General features: G+C 41.6%; 2 protein-coding genes across 2 annotated transcripts; one reads left to right on the top strand and one right to left on the bottom strand.

The window, feature by feature from the left end:
- Positions 1-10925: 10925 nt before the first annotated feature.
- LOC124689966 (protodermal factor 1-like) lies at positions 10926-12027 on the bottom strand. Its single transcript, XM_047223416.1, has 3 exons — positions 11913-12027; positions 11338-11542; positions 10926-11253 (listed from the first exon to the last, which is right to left on the bottom strand). Exons 1-3 carry the CDS (start codon positions 12025-12027, stop codon positions 10926-10928), a joined length of 648 nt encoding a protein of 215 aa, XP_047079372.1.
- A 2361-nt stretch (positions 12028-14388) lies between these two features.
- Positions 14389-15296, top strand: LOC124689965 (protodermal factor 1-like). The gene is made up of 3 exons (XM_047223415.1): positions 14389-14503; positions 14649-14877; positions 14969-15296. Exons 1-3 carry the CDS (start codon positions 14389-14391, stop codon positions 15294-15296), a joined length of 672 nt encoding a protein of 223 aa, XP_047079371.1.
- The last annotated feature ends 107 nt before the right edge of the window (positions 15297-15403 follow it).

Genomic DNA, 15403 nt, shown 5'->3' with positions numbered 1-15403 from the left:
CTATCAATGGTAAAATAATTTGTGTTGGCAATGTTTCTACTCCTAGTGCAAAGTGTGCAAAATTGCCTGAAACTGCTAAAACTGCTGAAACTGTCTGTGATAAAACTGCTGAATTTTTTTTCCAACATTGGGGATGATGATCCCATTGCTTTAAATTGTAATGGTTTGGATTTTGATGATTGCCACACCTCTGAAGTTATAAATTTCTTGCAAAAACTTGCTAAGAGTCCTAATGCTAGTGCTATAAACTTGGCTTTCACGAAACATATTACAAATGCTCTCATAACAGCTAGAGAAGAGAAACTAAAACTTGAAACTTCTATTCCTAGAAAGTTAGAGGATGGTTGGGAGCCCATCATTAAGATGAAGGTCAATAACTTTGATTGTAATGCTTTATGTGATCTTGGTGCAAGTATTTCCATTATGCCTAAGAAAATCTATAATATGCTTGACTTGCCACCATTGAAAAACTGTTATTTGGATGTTAATCTTATTGATAATGCTATAAAGAAACCTTTGGGGAGAGTTGACAATGTTCGCATTACCGTTAACAATAACCTTGTCCCCGTTGATTTTGTTGTCTTGGATATTGAATGCAATGCATCTTGTCCCATTATATTGGGAAGACCTTTTCTTCGAACTGTTGGAGCCACCATTGATATGAAGGAAGGTAATATTAAATATCAATTTCCTCTCAAGAAAGGTATGGAACACTTCCCTAGAAAGAGAATGAAGTTAACTTTTGATTCTATTATTAGAATAAGTTATGATGTTGATACTTCGTCTCTTGATAATACTTGATATACACTTTCTGCGCCTAGCTGAAAGGCGTTAAAGAAAAGCGCTTATGGGAGACAACCCATGTTTTTACTACAGTATTTTTGTTTTGAATTTGGGTCTTGGAAGTTTTTTACTACTGTAGCAACCTCTCCTTATCTTAGTTTTGTGCTTTGTTGTGCCAAGTAAAGTCTTTGATAGTAAAGTGAATTCTAGATTTGGATTGCTGCGCAGTAACAGATTTCTTTGCTGTCACGAATTCCGACCTGCCTCTCTGTAGGTAGCTCAGAAAATTATGCCAATTTACGTGCGTGATCCTCAGATATGTACGCAAGTTTCATTCAATTTGGGCATTTTCATTTGAGCAAGTCTGGTGCCTCAATAAAATCCATCTTTACGGACTGTTCTGTTTTGACAGATTCTGCCTTTTATTTCGCATTGCCTCTTTTGCTATGTTGGATGAATTTATTTGATCCATTAATGTCCAGTAGCTTTATGCAATGTCCAGAAGTGTTAAGAATGATTATGTCACCTCTGAACATGTTAATTTTTATTGTACACTAACCCTCTAATGAGTTGTTTCGAGTTTGGTGTGGAGGAAGTTTTCAAGGATCAAGAGAGGAGAATGATGCAATATGATCAAGGAGAGTGAAAGCTCTAAGCTTGGGGATGCCCCGGTGGTTCACCCCTGCATATTTTAAGAAGACTCAAGCGTCTAAGCTTGGGGATGCCCAAGGCATCCCCTTCTTCATCGACAACATTATCAGGTTCCTCCCCTGAAACTATATTTCTATTCCGTCACATCTTATGTACTTTGCTTGGAGCGTATGTTTGTTTTTGTTTTTTTTTTTCGTTTGAATAAAATGGATCCTAGCATTCATTGTGTGGGAGAGAGACACGCTCCGCTGTTGCATATGGACAAATATGTCCTTAGGCTTTACTCATAGTATTCATGGCGAAGGTTGAATCTTCTTCGTTAAATTCTTATATGGTTGGAATCGGGAAATGCTACATGTAGTAATTCTAAAATGTCTTGAATAATTTGATACTTGGCAATTGTTGTGCTCATGTTTAAGCTCTTGCATCATATACTTTGCACCCATTAATGAAGAAACACCTAGAGCTTGTTAAATTTGGTTTGCATATTTGGTCTCTCTAAAGTCTAGATAATTTCTAGTATTGAGTTTTGAACAACAAGAAAGACGGTGTAGAGTCTTATAATGTTTACAATATGTCTTTTACGTGAGTTTTGCTGCACCGGTTCATCCTTGTGTTTGTTTCAAATAACCTTGCTAGCCTAAACCTTGTATCGAGAGGGAATACTTCTCATGCATCCAAAATCCTTGAGCCAACCACTATGCCATTTGTGTCCACCATACCTACCTACTACATGGTATTTCTCCGCCATTCCAAAGTAAATTGCTTGAGTGCTACCTTTAAAATTTCCATCATTCGCCTTTGCAATATATAGCTCATGGGACAAATAGCTTAAAAACTATTGTGGTATTGAATATGTACTTATGCACTTTATCTCTTATTAAGTTGCTTGTTGCGCGATAACCATGCTCCTGGGGACGCCATCAACTACTCTTTGTTGAATATCATGTGAGTTGCTATGCATGTCCGTCTTGTCTGAAGTAAGAGAGATCTACCACCTTAATGGTTGGAGCATGCATATTGTTAGAGAAGAACATTGGGCCGCTAACTAAAGCCATGAATCATGGTGGAAGTTTCAGTTTTGGACATATATCCTTAATCTCATATGAGAACACTAATTGTTGCTACATGCTTATGCATTAAAGAGGAGTCCATTATCTGTTGTCCATGTTGTCCCGGTATGGATGTCTAAGTTGAGAATAATCAAAAGCGAGAAATCCAAAATGCGAGCTTTCTCCTTAGACCTTTGTACAGGCGGCATGGAAGTACCCCTTTGTGACACTTGGTTAAAACATGTGTATTGCGATGATCTCGGTAGTCCAAGCTAATTAGGACAAGGTGCGGGCACTATTAGTACACTATGCATGAGGCTTGCAACTTGTAAGATATAATTTACATGATACATATGCTTTATTACTACCGTTGACAAAATTGTTTCATGTTTTCAAAATAAAAGCTCTAGCACAAATATAGCAATCGATGCTTTCCTCTTTGAAGGACCTTTCTTTTACTTTTATGTTGAGTCAGTTCACCTATTTCTCTCCACCTCAAGAAGCAAACACTTGTGTGAACTGTGCATTGATTCCTACATACTTGCATATTGCACTTGTTATATTACTCTATGTTGACAATTATCCATGAGATATACATGTTACAAGTTGAAAGCAACCGTTGAAACTTAATCTTCCTTTGTGTTGCTTCAATACCTTTACTTTGATTTATTGCTTTATGAGTTAACTCTTATGCAAGACTTATTGATGCTTGTCTTTAAGTGCTATTCATGAAAAGTCTTTGCTTTATGATTCAGTTGTTTACTCATGTCATTACCATTGTTTTGATCGCTGCATTCATTACATATGTTTACAATAGTATGATCAAGGTTATGATGGCATGTCACTCCGGAAATTATCCGTGTTATCGTTTACACTCGCTCGGGACGAGCGAGAACTAAGCTTGGGGATGCTGATACGTCTCCGATGTATCGATAATTTCTTATGTTCCATGCCACATTATTGATGATATCTACATGTTTTATACACATTATATGTCGTATTTATGCATTTTCCGGCACTAACCTATTAACAAGATGCCGAAGAGCCAGTTGCTGTTTTCTGCTGTTTTTTGGTTTCAGAAATCCTAGTAAGGAAATATTCTCGGAATTGGACGAAATCAACGCCCAGGGTCCTATTTTGCCACGAAGCTTCCAGAAGACCGAGGGAGAGTCGAAGTGGGGCCACGGGGCGCCGACACGCTAGGGCGGCGCGGCCTGGGCCTGGGCCGCGCCGGCCTGCTGTGTGGGGCCCCCGTGACCCCTCCGACTCCGCCCTTCCGCCTACTTAAGGTCTTCGTCACGAAACCCCCAGTACCGAGAGCCACGATACGGAAAACCTATCGAGACGCCGCCGCCGCCAATCCCATCTCGGGGATTCCGGAGATCTCCTCCGGCACCCTCGCCGGAGAGGGGATTCATCTCCCGGAGGACTCTTCACCGCCATGGTCGCCTCCGGAGTGATGAGTGAGTAGTTCACCCCTGGACTATGGGTCCATAGCAGTAGCTAGATGGTTGTCTTCTCCTCATGTGCTTCATTGTCGGATCTTGTGAGCTGCCTAACATGATCAAGATCATCTATCCGTAATTCTATATGTTGTGTTTGTCGGGATCCGATGGATAGAGAATACTATGTTATTTTGATTATCAATCTATTACCTATGTGTTGTTTATGATCTTGCATGCTCTCCGTTATTAGTAGAGGCTCTGGCCAAGTTTTTGCTCTTAACTCCAAGAGGGAGTATTTATGCTCGATAGTGGGTTCATGCCTCCATTAAATGCGGGACGATGACGAGAAAGTTCTAAGGTTGTGGATGTGCTTGTTGCCACTAGGGATAAAACATTGATGCTATGTCCGAGGATGTAGTTATTGATTACATTACGCACCATACTTAATGCAATTGTCTGTTGTTTTGCAACTTAATACTGGAAGGGGTTCGGATGATAACCTGAAGGTGGACTTTTTAGGCATAGATGCATGCTGGATAGCGGTCTATGTACTTTGTCGTAATGCCCAATTAAATCTCACAATATTCATCATATCATGTATGTGCATTGTTATGCCCTCTCTATTTGTCAATTGCCCGAATGTAATTTGTTCACCCAACATGCTATTTATCTTATGGGAGAGACACCTCTAGTGAACTGTGGACCCCGGTCCATTCTTTACATCTCAAATACAAATCTGTTGCTATTGTTCTTTACTGTTTTCTTGCAAACAATCATCATCCACACTATACATCTAATCCTTTGTTACAGCAAGCCGGTGAGATTGACAACCTCACTGTTTAGTTGGGGCAAAGTACTTTGGTTGTGTTGTGCAGGTTCCACGTTGGCGCCGGAATCCCTGGTGTTGCGCCGCACTACATCCCGCCGCCATCAACCTTCAACGTGCTTCTTGGCTCCTCCTGGTTCGATAAACCTTGGTTTCTTTCTGAGGGAAAACTTGCTGCTGTGCGCATGATACCTTCCTCTTGGGGTTCCCAACGAACGTGTGAGTTACACGCCATCAACCCACTGTTGAATGAACCCACAAGCTTGTAGATGAAGTACCTCCCACTAATCTTCCTTCATATCATCGGGCATCACAGTGGAGAACACTGACTTCTAGTATTCCTTTACATACAACAAATCATTCATCTTGCTCTTCCAAGCTTGATATTCTGTACCATTCAATGATATCATTATGTTGGTATTCACTTCCATCTTTCACACAAAGCAAATACGCTCAGCCCAAAACAAACCTTGCTTTGAAACTTGAGCACAAACTGAACCTTAGCTCTGATACCACTTTGTTGGGGCACAAACCCACTGTGCCTGTGTGAAATAGATAAACTCGAGGATAAATGCAATCAATAGATGCAGCAGAAAAACAAACACAAGTACACGCACAAGTGACACAAGGATTTACGTGGAAAACCTCCTCAACATGAGGAGGGAAAACCACGATTGTTGACCAACCGGTACACGCAAGCTTCACTATGAGCAACCTGGGTACATAATCTTCTCTATAACATCTAGAGATCACAACACATGTCACCTCGTTGCCGACCGACAACAACAACAACAACCACAAAAGGTAAGATACAACAAGCCAGATATATCACATATTTTGTCATCTTCGGTAATCAGAAAACTACTCTTAAACCGCATATCCAATCAGCACCAAACCTGGTACACAAGCAGACATATGAGTTCCCAATATGCTGACCAAAAATCAGCTCAATCGAATACCGTTTGCTTGCCCAAATGGTTTGTCTCCCAAAACTGCTCTGTGCTGCTGACTTCACCGCTCTCAAATCTGATTCTCCTCTGGCCCAAAATTCAAACCAGCTATCCAGATCAAAGTACACAAAATAAGGAACAAACTCACCAAGTTTGGAGCCGATCCAAGAACGTTTGAGCTTCCAAACACCAGCTTGAAGACAAACCGGTCAGATCTCACAAAACTGGACAGAAATCACCTCTCCTTCTTCTTCCTCTCTTCCCACTTGGTTGTGGTGTTCTAGTGTGTTCTCTCACCCTCTCACAGCAGCAGCCACTTTTTGACTTGCTCTTGCTCTTACAGTTACAGCCACCATGGGTGGCTAGGGTCAGGGACGGGCCGACAAAATTTGGGGGGCCCTGTGCCAAAATTAAAAATAGGGCTAACATGCCAAACTTTTTTGAAGGTGGTAGCTGGTTAATCTATTGGAGATAACTAAGGTATTTAATTGATAAGTAAAGTACAATATCACAAAAACACGCTAGCGTAGTTGGTTAGCTCAACGTCTCCACCCATTTGCACTTGGTGGTCTTGAGATCGAATCTTGCTGAGACCATATAATTTTGACCAGCTAAAAACTACCTGCTGTAGGGTCAATGGGCCTCCAAAAATTTGGGGCCCTGTGCGAGCCGCACTGGTGGCACACCTGTCCGCCCGGGTCTGGCTAGGGTTTTCTCCTTACCTACTTCTCAAAGGAGGCAGCCAATGCACCTCCATTTGGAGGGACATGGCCCAACACCTGCCTCACTCCCACCAAGTAGAAGTTGTGATCACAAGATTCCTCTCACTTCAGATGCAAAGGCTCACTTCAGATGCAAAGGTTATTAATCGGAGGGCATACAGAGTTCCACACCACTAGAAAACTTTCTTGGGACAAATAATTTCCTAGTTAATCAAGGAAAAGATTATAAGGCCAAGCACCAACCCTTACTCCTCCCCTGCAATATTGGTCAGAGAAAAACATATGACATGGATATTATGCATTGGCTACAGAAAGCTTAATGCTTATATGATATAAAAAATAAGTACCCCATCCCAATTATTGAGAATTTTTTGGATGAACTCAAGGAAGCAACAATATTTTCCAAAATTGATTTAAGAAGCGGATATCATCAAATAAGAATGGCTACAGAGGATATTCCCAAAACTACCTTCACAACCCACCTTGGACATTATGAGTATGTGGTTATGCCTTTCGGCTTGACAAAGAGTGAATATCATAAAACTACCACAATCTAGTCGAAATTTACCAAATAGTACCGCTTTACATTTAGGTGGCAAAAATCTACCACCTCAGCGGCTTCCATACATCTCTTAAGATGACACCCTTCCAAGCTCTTTATGGTTTTCCTCCTCCTCATGTGGCTGAGATGTTCCTTGCGGATGACACTAATGAAGATGCAGAGACAATGCTACAAAGAAGGCAAGAAGAAAATATCACAATCAAAGCCAATTTGCAACAAGCCCAAGAAAGAATGGTCCACTATGCTAACAAAAACAGATCTGATAGACAACTACAACCTGGTGATATGGTTTACCTCAAGGTACATCCTTACAGACATTCTTCTCTTAGCATTCATCACTGCATCAAGCTAAACTCCAAATTCTATGGCGCATTTCGAGTACTTGAGAAGATCTGCGCCACTGCCTACAAGTTGCTATTACCAGAGGGCAGCAAACTGCACCATACCTTCCATGTCAGCCAGCTCAAACTTCACAAGGGGCCTAATGCAGTACCATGCCCCTCCCTACCACTTGTAGACGACCAAGGCAGAATCCAAACTGGACCGGAAGAAATCCTGGAGAGGAAGCTCATTCCTAGGAGGCAAGGCGACATTAGCATACCTGTTATCCAGTGGCTCATCAAATGGATTGACTTACCAGTGGAGTCAGCAACTTGGGAAGATGCAACATTCATACAGAAGGTTTTTCCCCAGTTTCAGCCTTGAGGACAAGTCTAATCTCAACAAGGGGGACTTGTCAGGGCCACTACCTGACGAAGTGTCAAGACACATTCAGTTACTGTAGCGACACCATCTTCCATTTCGCGCCAAGTCAGCTTCGAGCACCTTGTAAAGGCATCTCGTTTTTAGTTGGGTTAGAACCCTAACCGCCGTTGTTCGGGCCGGCAGAACTTCCTGCTTGTAATCTTAAATTCGGCCAATAGGCGTATCTTAAATCAGAGCAGATGGAGAGGATAAAGTTTCTGAGTTTTTCGTGCTAATTCCTCCTTAAATCGGTGGTAGAGTCTATCAGCGAGCATAGGCCATCTGAAGTCAAACCATGTCGATGTGTGGGACATCAAGTGCGACGCCTTTGCCGTGAGTGCGGAGTTCTTGGCCGTGAGGATTCCGGAGTTGACTCCGACCGTCGCCGATGGGCTTGTGGACGCGCTTCGCTACAAGTCGTTCCTGGTTGACAAGGGTTTTCTGAAGAAAGATTGGAGGAGCACACCGTGGAAGGAGACAGCAGAGGAGGTGAAGGTCTTGCCAGAGGGGTGATCTCACTGGAGAGGCATGTCATGGAGGAGCTGAATATTGCAAATGCATACCATGAATTAACCAGCCTGAAGAATGGAGAGATCTTCGAATAGTTTGAGTCCCATATGGATCACAAGGGTTGAAGACGCTTCATTCCTATGGTAATTGATGACTAATTGGATGTCGTATTCATGGAATGCTGCTGATTTTGAAAAGTTGCGCTATAGTGATCCTTGAGTTGGAAAGAAGGAGCAAATATTTTGTAAGGTTTTTCTCATAGCTTGTAGTTTACCATACACACTTGTAGTTTCTAATGTCTTTTCTGCCATTGTTGTCATTGGGATTACAAAATGTGTCCTCCACTGTCCTCATTGTAACTGATAAGTTTATAACACAGACAGGTCTTGATACTTTAATGATAGAAACTTGGATAAGTTGATCCTTCGTGAGCAAGATTTTTTTGTATGTTCAGCACTTCAGCTACATTTTTTAAACTCCAGTAGTTATCCTCCCTTTGTGTATCTTAGTGTCTGGTTCTGACTAACTTACAGGTTATTAACATTGAATATTTTTACTAAGTACTTGCCTACTTGGTGCTCTCCTCAAAGTAGCACTATTGAAGAGATGATCATTTTAGGTTTCTAGATATTGAGTTACCCTGTTACATCTTACATGTAATATGATCCTGCATGTAAGTGGATAGTGTCATTTCCTAGTCAAATTATCGATCAACAGTTCAGCACAGAAATCTTCAGAATGTGAAGTCACTAAATTGCTGTATGCATAAGGTAATAAACGATAATTAGTAATGTTACTAAGGTCATCCATGTATTTCGTCATTCAGACACTCCCAGTTACCTGTTTCCCAACCAGCCACCTGTACGCTTTATCTCAATTACCGACCTTTGTTCCTGTCAGATGTTCCTTTTTTTGTGAGCAAAAGATAAAGAAGTTCTTGATATTGCTCCCCATTCATTTTTAGCCACCTCACCTTAGTTTTTGAATTATATGTTTGTGAGTATGTATGATTATAGGTGTACTGGAATGATCTAGTGGAGAACTGATTTACTCGAGAGCAATTCATCAGGGGTTATCTTCAGATACATGCTTGGGAATTTTGCATCTAGGATTGTTTTAAGATAATTATATTCAAAGGTTCTTTGGTGAAATGGAACTGATATACCCCTCCCTCTGTTCAACATACACTGTTTTCCAGGGAAATCAGCTTTGTAAATTGTAACACTGCATAGATGTGTCAATTCAAAATATCCCAATGGAAGGAAATAAGTGGGGCCTAGGGGCACTTGTTAGTGAGGCACTGATCATCTTAGAGTTTGCAAGCAATTTGGACATACAAGGATGAACTTCTTTTAAGTAGTTCTCAGAAAAATGACCATGATACTGTGAGTTGTTGACATACTACATGGTCTATCTTAAGAGTCAACGTTTAAAATGATGTGAACAAAAACTAGGGCTGAAGTTTTTTCCCTGAGGAATTAATTAATCAGGTAATTAGTTCTCAACTCTGATTAAATTTTGAAGTTGCTGATTCCAGAATAGTCTTAATTCATTATGCTCTGTGTTCAAGAAAACCTGAATCAATCATGATGAGCACGGTTATACCCATTGTTGAATTAGAGGTCACAACTCATTATTTAGAGGAGAGAGACTAAATGGTGACTAAATTTGTCAGATTTTTAAATAAATTTAATTTATTTTCCAGTAAATTAACACTTGTGCTTCTGTTTGACATCCAAATCCACTCCTAAAATACTCCTAACCATCTTCGAAATTCTTCTGTTTATCTGGTATTAAACATCAAATCCTTAGTTTCCATATGTTTATGTTGGGTTTCATATCTAGCCTACCCCAGCTTGTTTGAGAAAAAGGCTTTCATGTTGTTTTTGTTGTTTAATTGGCTGGTTTTGGATACTTGGATGAGTTACCCAGATTTCATAATAATCATAATTAGTTTTCTTACAGGAGAATAATTATAGTCAGTTCTTTGGCCAGAGGCTGCATATGCTTTTGTGGTAGGCCTTTTGGGGTTCAAGAGCAAGATTCTTAGTTATTTAACTATGAAATTTAGGGGAGCAGGGTGAGATGATGTATTCGTTAGGGGTTGAAGAGCAATATTCGAAGGATTTTACAATGAAGCTTGGGAACAATTAATTTTTGTGGCAATAGTTAGACTGACTACTTTGTCAATTTGCCAACCCTTAGCTAGGAAAGTTTGACAATTTCATATTTTGGTTGCCACAGTTTGGGCTTGCCACTGTTTCTTAGCCACGCAGCCCACCTGTCCTCTACCCAATGTTCTGCCAAAACTTTGGTAGATACATGAAGTGCTGCTTGGCACACTTTGCCAACAAGTAGTAGCTAGCCAAACATGTCTGAAGTACAAAAACACATTCGATTTATAAGCTTCTTATACTGAGAATCCGAGTAACACTGGTGTGGTGTTCGGAATTACTTGCCCTTTTGTGCTGCTCAGAGTAAATTATAGTTTTTCTCTGTGCTAATGCTCCAGTGTAACAACATGGTCTGATTCAAGCAACAGAACTATTGCACTCAAAATGTCTTAAATAGTGATATTACATGATAAACCAACAAAATATTCGAAATATATCAAGCCACAAGATATCATCGATCGAGAAAAATACATAGCAGCAAAAATTTAGCCAAGAGATAAGCAGGACTAAAACTTGTAGTGGGATTCATTTGCCTTCTTGAAGATCCCAGCCTGGGCAGAAGCAGCACCATCAGAGGTCACGGCAACGAGGATGCAGTCCTTCACCTGCTGGGTGGTAAAAGGAAATTTCTTGTTCACAATGGAGTTGAGGTATGCAGCCGCTCCCTCACGTATCAGGGCACCAATACCATCAGCTCTTGTGTTTGAGAGTGCATCATGCAGATTTCCCAGCTTCTTGCCAACGATCACACTACATGCAGCACCAAATGTCTGGCCGATGTTGCCCAGCGAGCCAATAGCTGCAATTATGGTATCTGGGTGGCCTTTCCAGTAGCTGCATTTCAGGTAAACGAAAGAATTTTAATACCATTGCTTTGTGACGTTGATGCTTATGGTATGCACTCGTTCTAGCTCTTACTCGCAGGATCCAATGATTTCATGCTTCTTGGGAATTTCAGGGGCATCATGGGAAGGTGTACTTGGGGTGCTCGGTGTAGTTCCATAAGATGGTGTTGGTGTAGCGCCGTAAGTTGGCGTCGGTGTAGTGCCGTAAGTTGGCGTTGGCATTGGTGTTGGTTTATAGCCTCCTCCTGACCCATGTGTGGGAGTTGGGAAGCCCCCATCTGGTATGACATACAGAATTGCAACTATTAGTACCGTGAAATATTATTGCAGCTATCGCGATGGCATGATATGGCCTGGTGTGTTCGGATGGTCATGGAAATTTGACTCAACTAAACGGCATGCTTATGAGTTATCAATAGATGCAGGGCAGTACTACTATATGAACTATGAAGTAATAAACAGTGCAGCACCGAACATGCTTTCGAGTAATCAGCAGATGAATCAAGTTGCCTTGCATAGTTCTGAAAGCTAGTTGTTTAGAAAGGACGCTGTCTTTACCCAACATGAAATTCTTTTATATATGCATTAGCTATGAAGTTCTAGTGGTAATAACAATGCAACACAGACTGTATGGGGTTAAAAATATACAGTGGGGCGCAGAAGAGTAGGTCTTGTGTTCATTCAACTCCCCCAGGCTCCTGCATGAGCTCAGTGAAACAAGACCCACCAAGACAGCACTGATCAGAAGCACCTTGCCACCCATCCTGCTGGCTCTGTGTGTGTGCAGAGAATAATCAGTTGAATTGGTAGTGATGCTGGAGTTGATGAACCGAAGGGTCTCTGGATGCCTATATATACATCAAAATGGCACTCTACAGCTGCGTCGATATGCTATTGTATGCATGGGTGTGTACGTATGTTAATCACACTGTTAGTAGTTGGCGATCAATTAATGATTTTGATTCGTCCAGCTAGCTCGGCATGGCGGTGATCTGCTTAGTCACTCTGAATTAAGCTTGATCAACGCTCCCACTGTGAGTGTTTTAACCAAATTCCTTGTCTGATTTTTTGGATGGCTGCCTCATACAGTCATACTGTGGAGTCATACTGGATTACTGGTGGCTAGTAGGGAATACTGGACCTTGGAGCAAGGCCGTCACATTAACACTGGACCTTGGGGTACTAGATTTGTCTGTATCATCATCTAAGTTGTCACGTAAATTCGGAATTATATTGGTACCAACCTATGCTATATTTTTAACAGAGAGGACACATGAGGAGGGGTTGTTGCGGCAAGGTGGAGGGAGCGGGATTTCTACTCCACCGGCGAATCCCTAGGTTTTCATGTTCATCTTACCCTGAAGTTCATCTCCACCCAAACGAAACAGAGCAACAAAGCTGTACGACGGGTCAGTAGAACACGATCCCAAAAATCAGTGACTTAATAAGAAAAAAAAAGTGAGATAATATAAACCCAGCTCTGAGAGGGCCGGGTCTTCTACACTTCCAGCACCTTTTAAGAGAAGTAACTGATCCATGCTTACGGTCATGGTAGCACTTCACCTTTTCCCCCCAAAGTGGAAATGAAACGCGAGCGATAAATATGTATGAACATGTGTGTACCAACTTACCTCAACAACCATCATACAATAGTAAACGGAAGACCACCGAAGTAACAGTATCCTTTGAGAATGACAGCCATTGAGCGAGATTCCTGGCTACCTTTGCTGGGTCTCCCAACCTCTTTCCCGGCAAATGCACGAGAAGTCACATGGAGCTTCAGTGCTCAGGGCCAATCGCCCCTTGCGCAAGTAGAGGATCACGGTTCATTCGTCTATTATTGGTTCCTCAACTGTAACTCCAACTGGAGTTAAATATACAAATTGCATTGACACAAATTTCAATCTGGAGACCACGAACTGTTTGTAGGTGACATGCATGCTATATGTTGCCCGGTCATTTTGCTTCGTGAATGATGTAGATAGAGTTCTGAACAAGAACACCACAGATGCATTTATCTTTTTCGTGTGCTGAGCAAAAGGATATCAATGCAGCTGAAAGTTCACAAAAATAAAAAAAATATCTCGACTGAGGTGTGTCGCTTGTAATATGCAATAGTAGCATATATGGGACTAAGAACACCATGATAACATAGCATGTGTAATGTTGATGAATGAATACTGCAGCATTATCATTCCAGCATGGGTTTCATTTAGTACTTTTTTAGCTGAGGTATAGTACAGTATTCTTCTGTGGCTAATACTATGCGCAAAAAGTACAGGATATGCACCGACACTGGATAGGTATCAGAATAAGCAGAAGAACAGAGAATTTCGCAGCAGAAAATCTGTGGCAATAAACAAAACTTCTTGTTTTGGCATTCATCTGAAGAGGAAATGCCCAATTTTAAAATTTGCAGAGCAAATCAGTTCTGCATAAGTTATCTGAAGTACTTGAGCACCGCAGGGACAAGACTTGTAGCAAGAGAAGATACCAGTTGGACCCCCAAAAAAAGCTTCAGTAATAGTACAAATAACTGTCAGAGTAAAATGGATTTGGATCATCCAGGTCTCCACATTGGCAAATTCAGTTCTGGAGGTAGGGTATGAAATCCAGCTCGAAGCATCATAGTTAAGTACACTGAGTAGGTGGCAAGCACCGATCCCAATTAAATCTTCAGGGACCGGAAAGACCTCTATTCCGTGTGGAAGGAAAGGAAGCCTGTCCAAAACACAGGGATAATAATAATGTGACGGCCTTACTCCAAGGATCAATGTTCCCTACCATCCACCGATATGAGGTAGCTAGCCAAACTTCAGATAGGGAATTCGGTTAAAATACTCACAGTGGGAGCTTGATAACCCTAAATTCAGATATCACCGCCACGCCGAGCTAGCTGGACGAATTGAGATCATTAATTGGTCGCCAACTACTAACAATGTGATGAGCATGTACAGATCCATGCATACAATAGCATATCAACGCAACTGTAGAGTGCCGTTCTCATGTGTATATAAAGGTATCCAGAGACCCTTCATCTCATCAACTCAAGCATCACTTCTCTCTCTCAAAAAAGCTCGAGCATCACTACCAGTTCAAATTCTCTGCACACACTGAGAGCAAGATGTGTGGGAAGGTTCTTCTGATCAGTGCTGTCTTGGTGGGGCTTGTTTCACTGAGCTCATGCAGGAGCCTGGGGGAGTTGAATGAAGACAAGACCTACTCTTCTATGCCCCACTGTATATTTTTAACCCCATCCCTTCAGTGTTGTACTGAATTTCTTTTACTTCATACAGTAGTACTGTGTTGCATCAATCAAGGTGATTCTTGATAGCTCCTATACTAATTCAGTCATAATAGCTGCAATTCTGTATATCTTACCAGATGGGGGCTCCCCAACTCCCACACATGGGTCAGGAGGAGGCTACAAACCAACGCCAACACCGACGCCAACTTACGGCGCTACACCAACGCCAACTTACGGCGCCACACCGACGCCTACTTACGGTGCTACACCGACACCATCTTATGGCACTACGCCAAGCACCCCAAGTACACCTTCCCATGATGTCCCTACAATTCCAAAGAAGCATGAACTCATTGGATCCTGCGAGTAAGAGCTAGAATGAATATGCATAACATAAGCATCAATGAACACCACAAAGCAATGAAACTAAGATGGTTTCGTTTTGCCTGATATGCAGCTACTGGAAGGGCCATCCAGATGCTATAGTTGCAGCTATTGGGTCACTTGGCAACATCGGCCAGACATTTGGTGCTGCATGCAGTATGATTGTTGGCAAGAAGCTAGAAAATCTGCACGATGCACTGTCAAACACAAGAACTGATGGTATTGGTGCCCTGATACGTGAAGGAGCAGCTGCATACCTCAACTCCATTGTCAACAAGAAATTCCCTTTTACCACCCAGCAGGTGAAGGACTGCATTGTCGTTGCCGTGATCTCTGAAGGTGCTGCTTCTGCCCAGGCTGGGGTCTTCAAGAAGGCCAATGATTCCCACTACAAGTTTTAGTCCTGGATATCCCTTGGCTAAATTTATTGCTCCTATGTACTTTTTGATTGATGATATCCTGTGGCTTGATATATTTCTAATAGTTTGTTTGTTTATCATGTAATATT

Source organism: Lolium rigidum, chromosome 2 (assembly GCF_022539505.1).
Source record: "Lolium rigidum isolate FL_2022 chromosome 2, APGP_CSIRO_Lrig_0.1, whole genome shotgun sequence".
Taxonomy (NCBI): domain Eukaryota; kingdom Viridiplantae; phylum Streptophyta; class Magnoliopsida; order Poales; family Poaceae; genus Lolium; species Lolium rigidum.
This window is presented reverse-complemented; position numbering and strand designations above follow the sequence as displayed.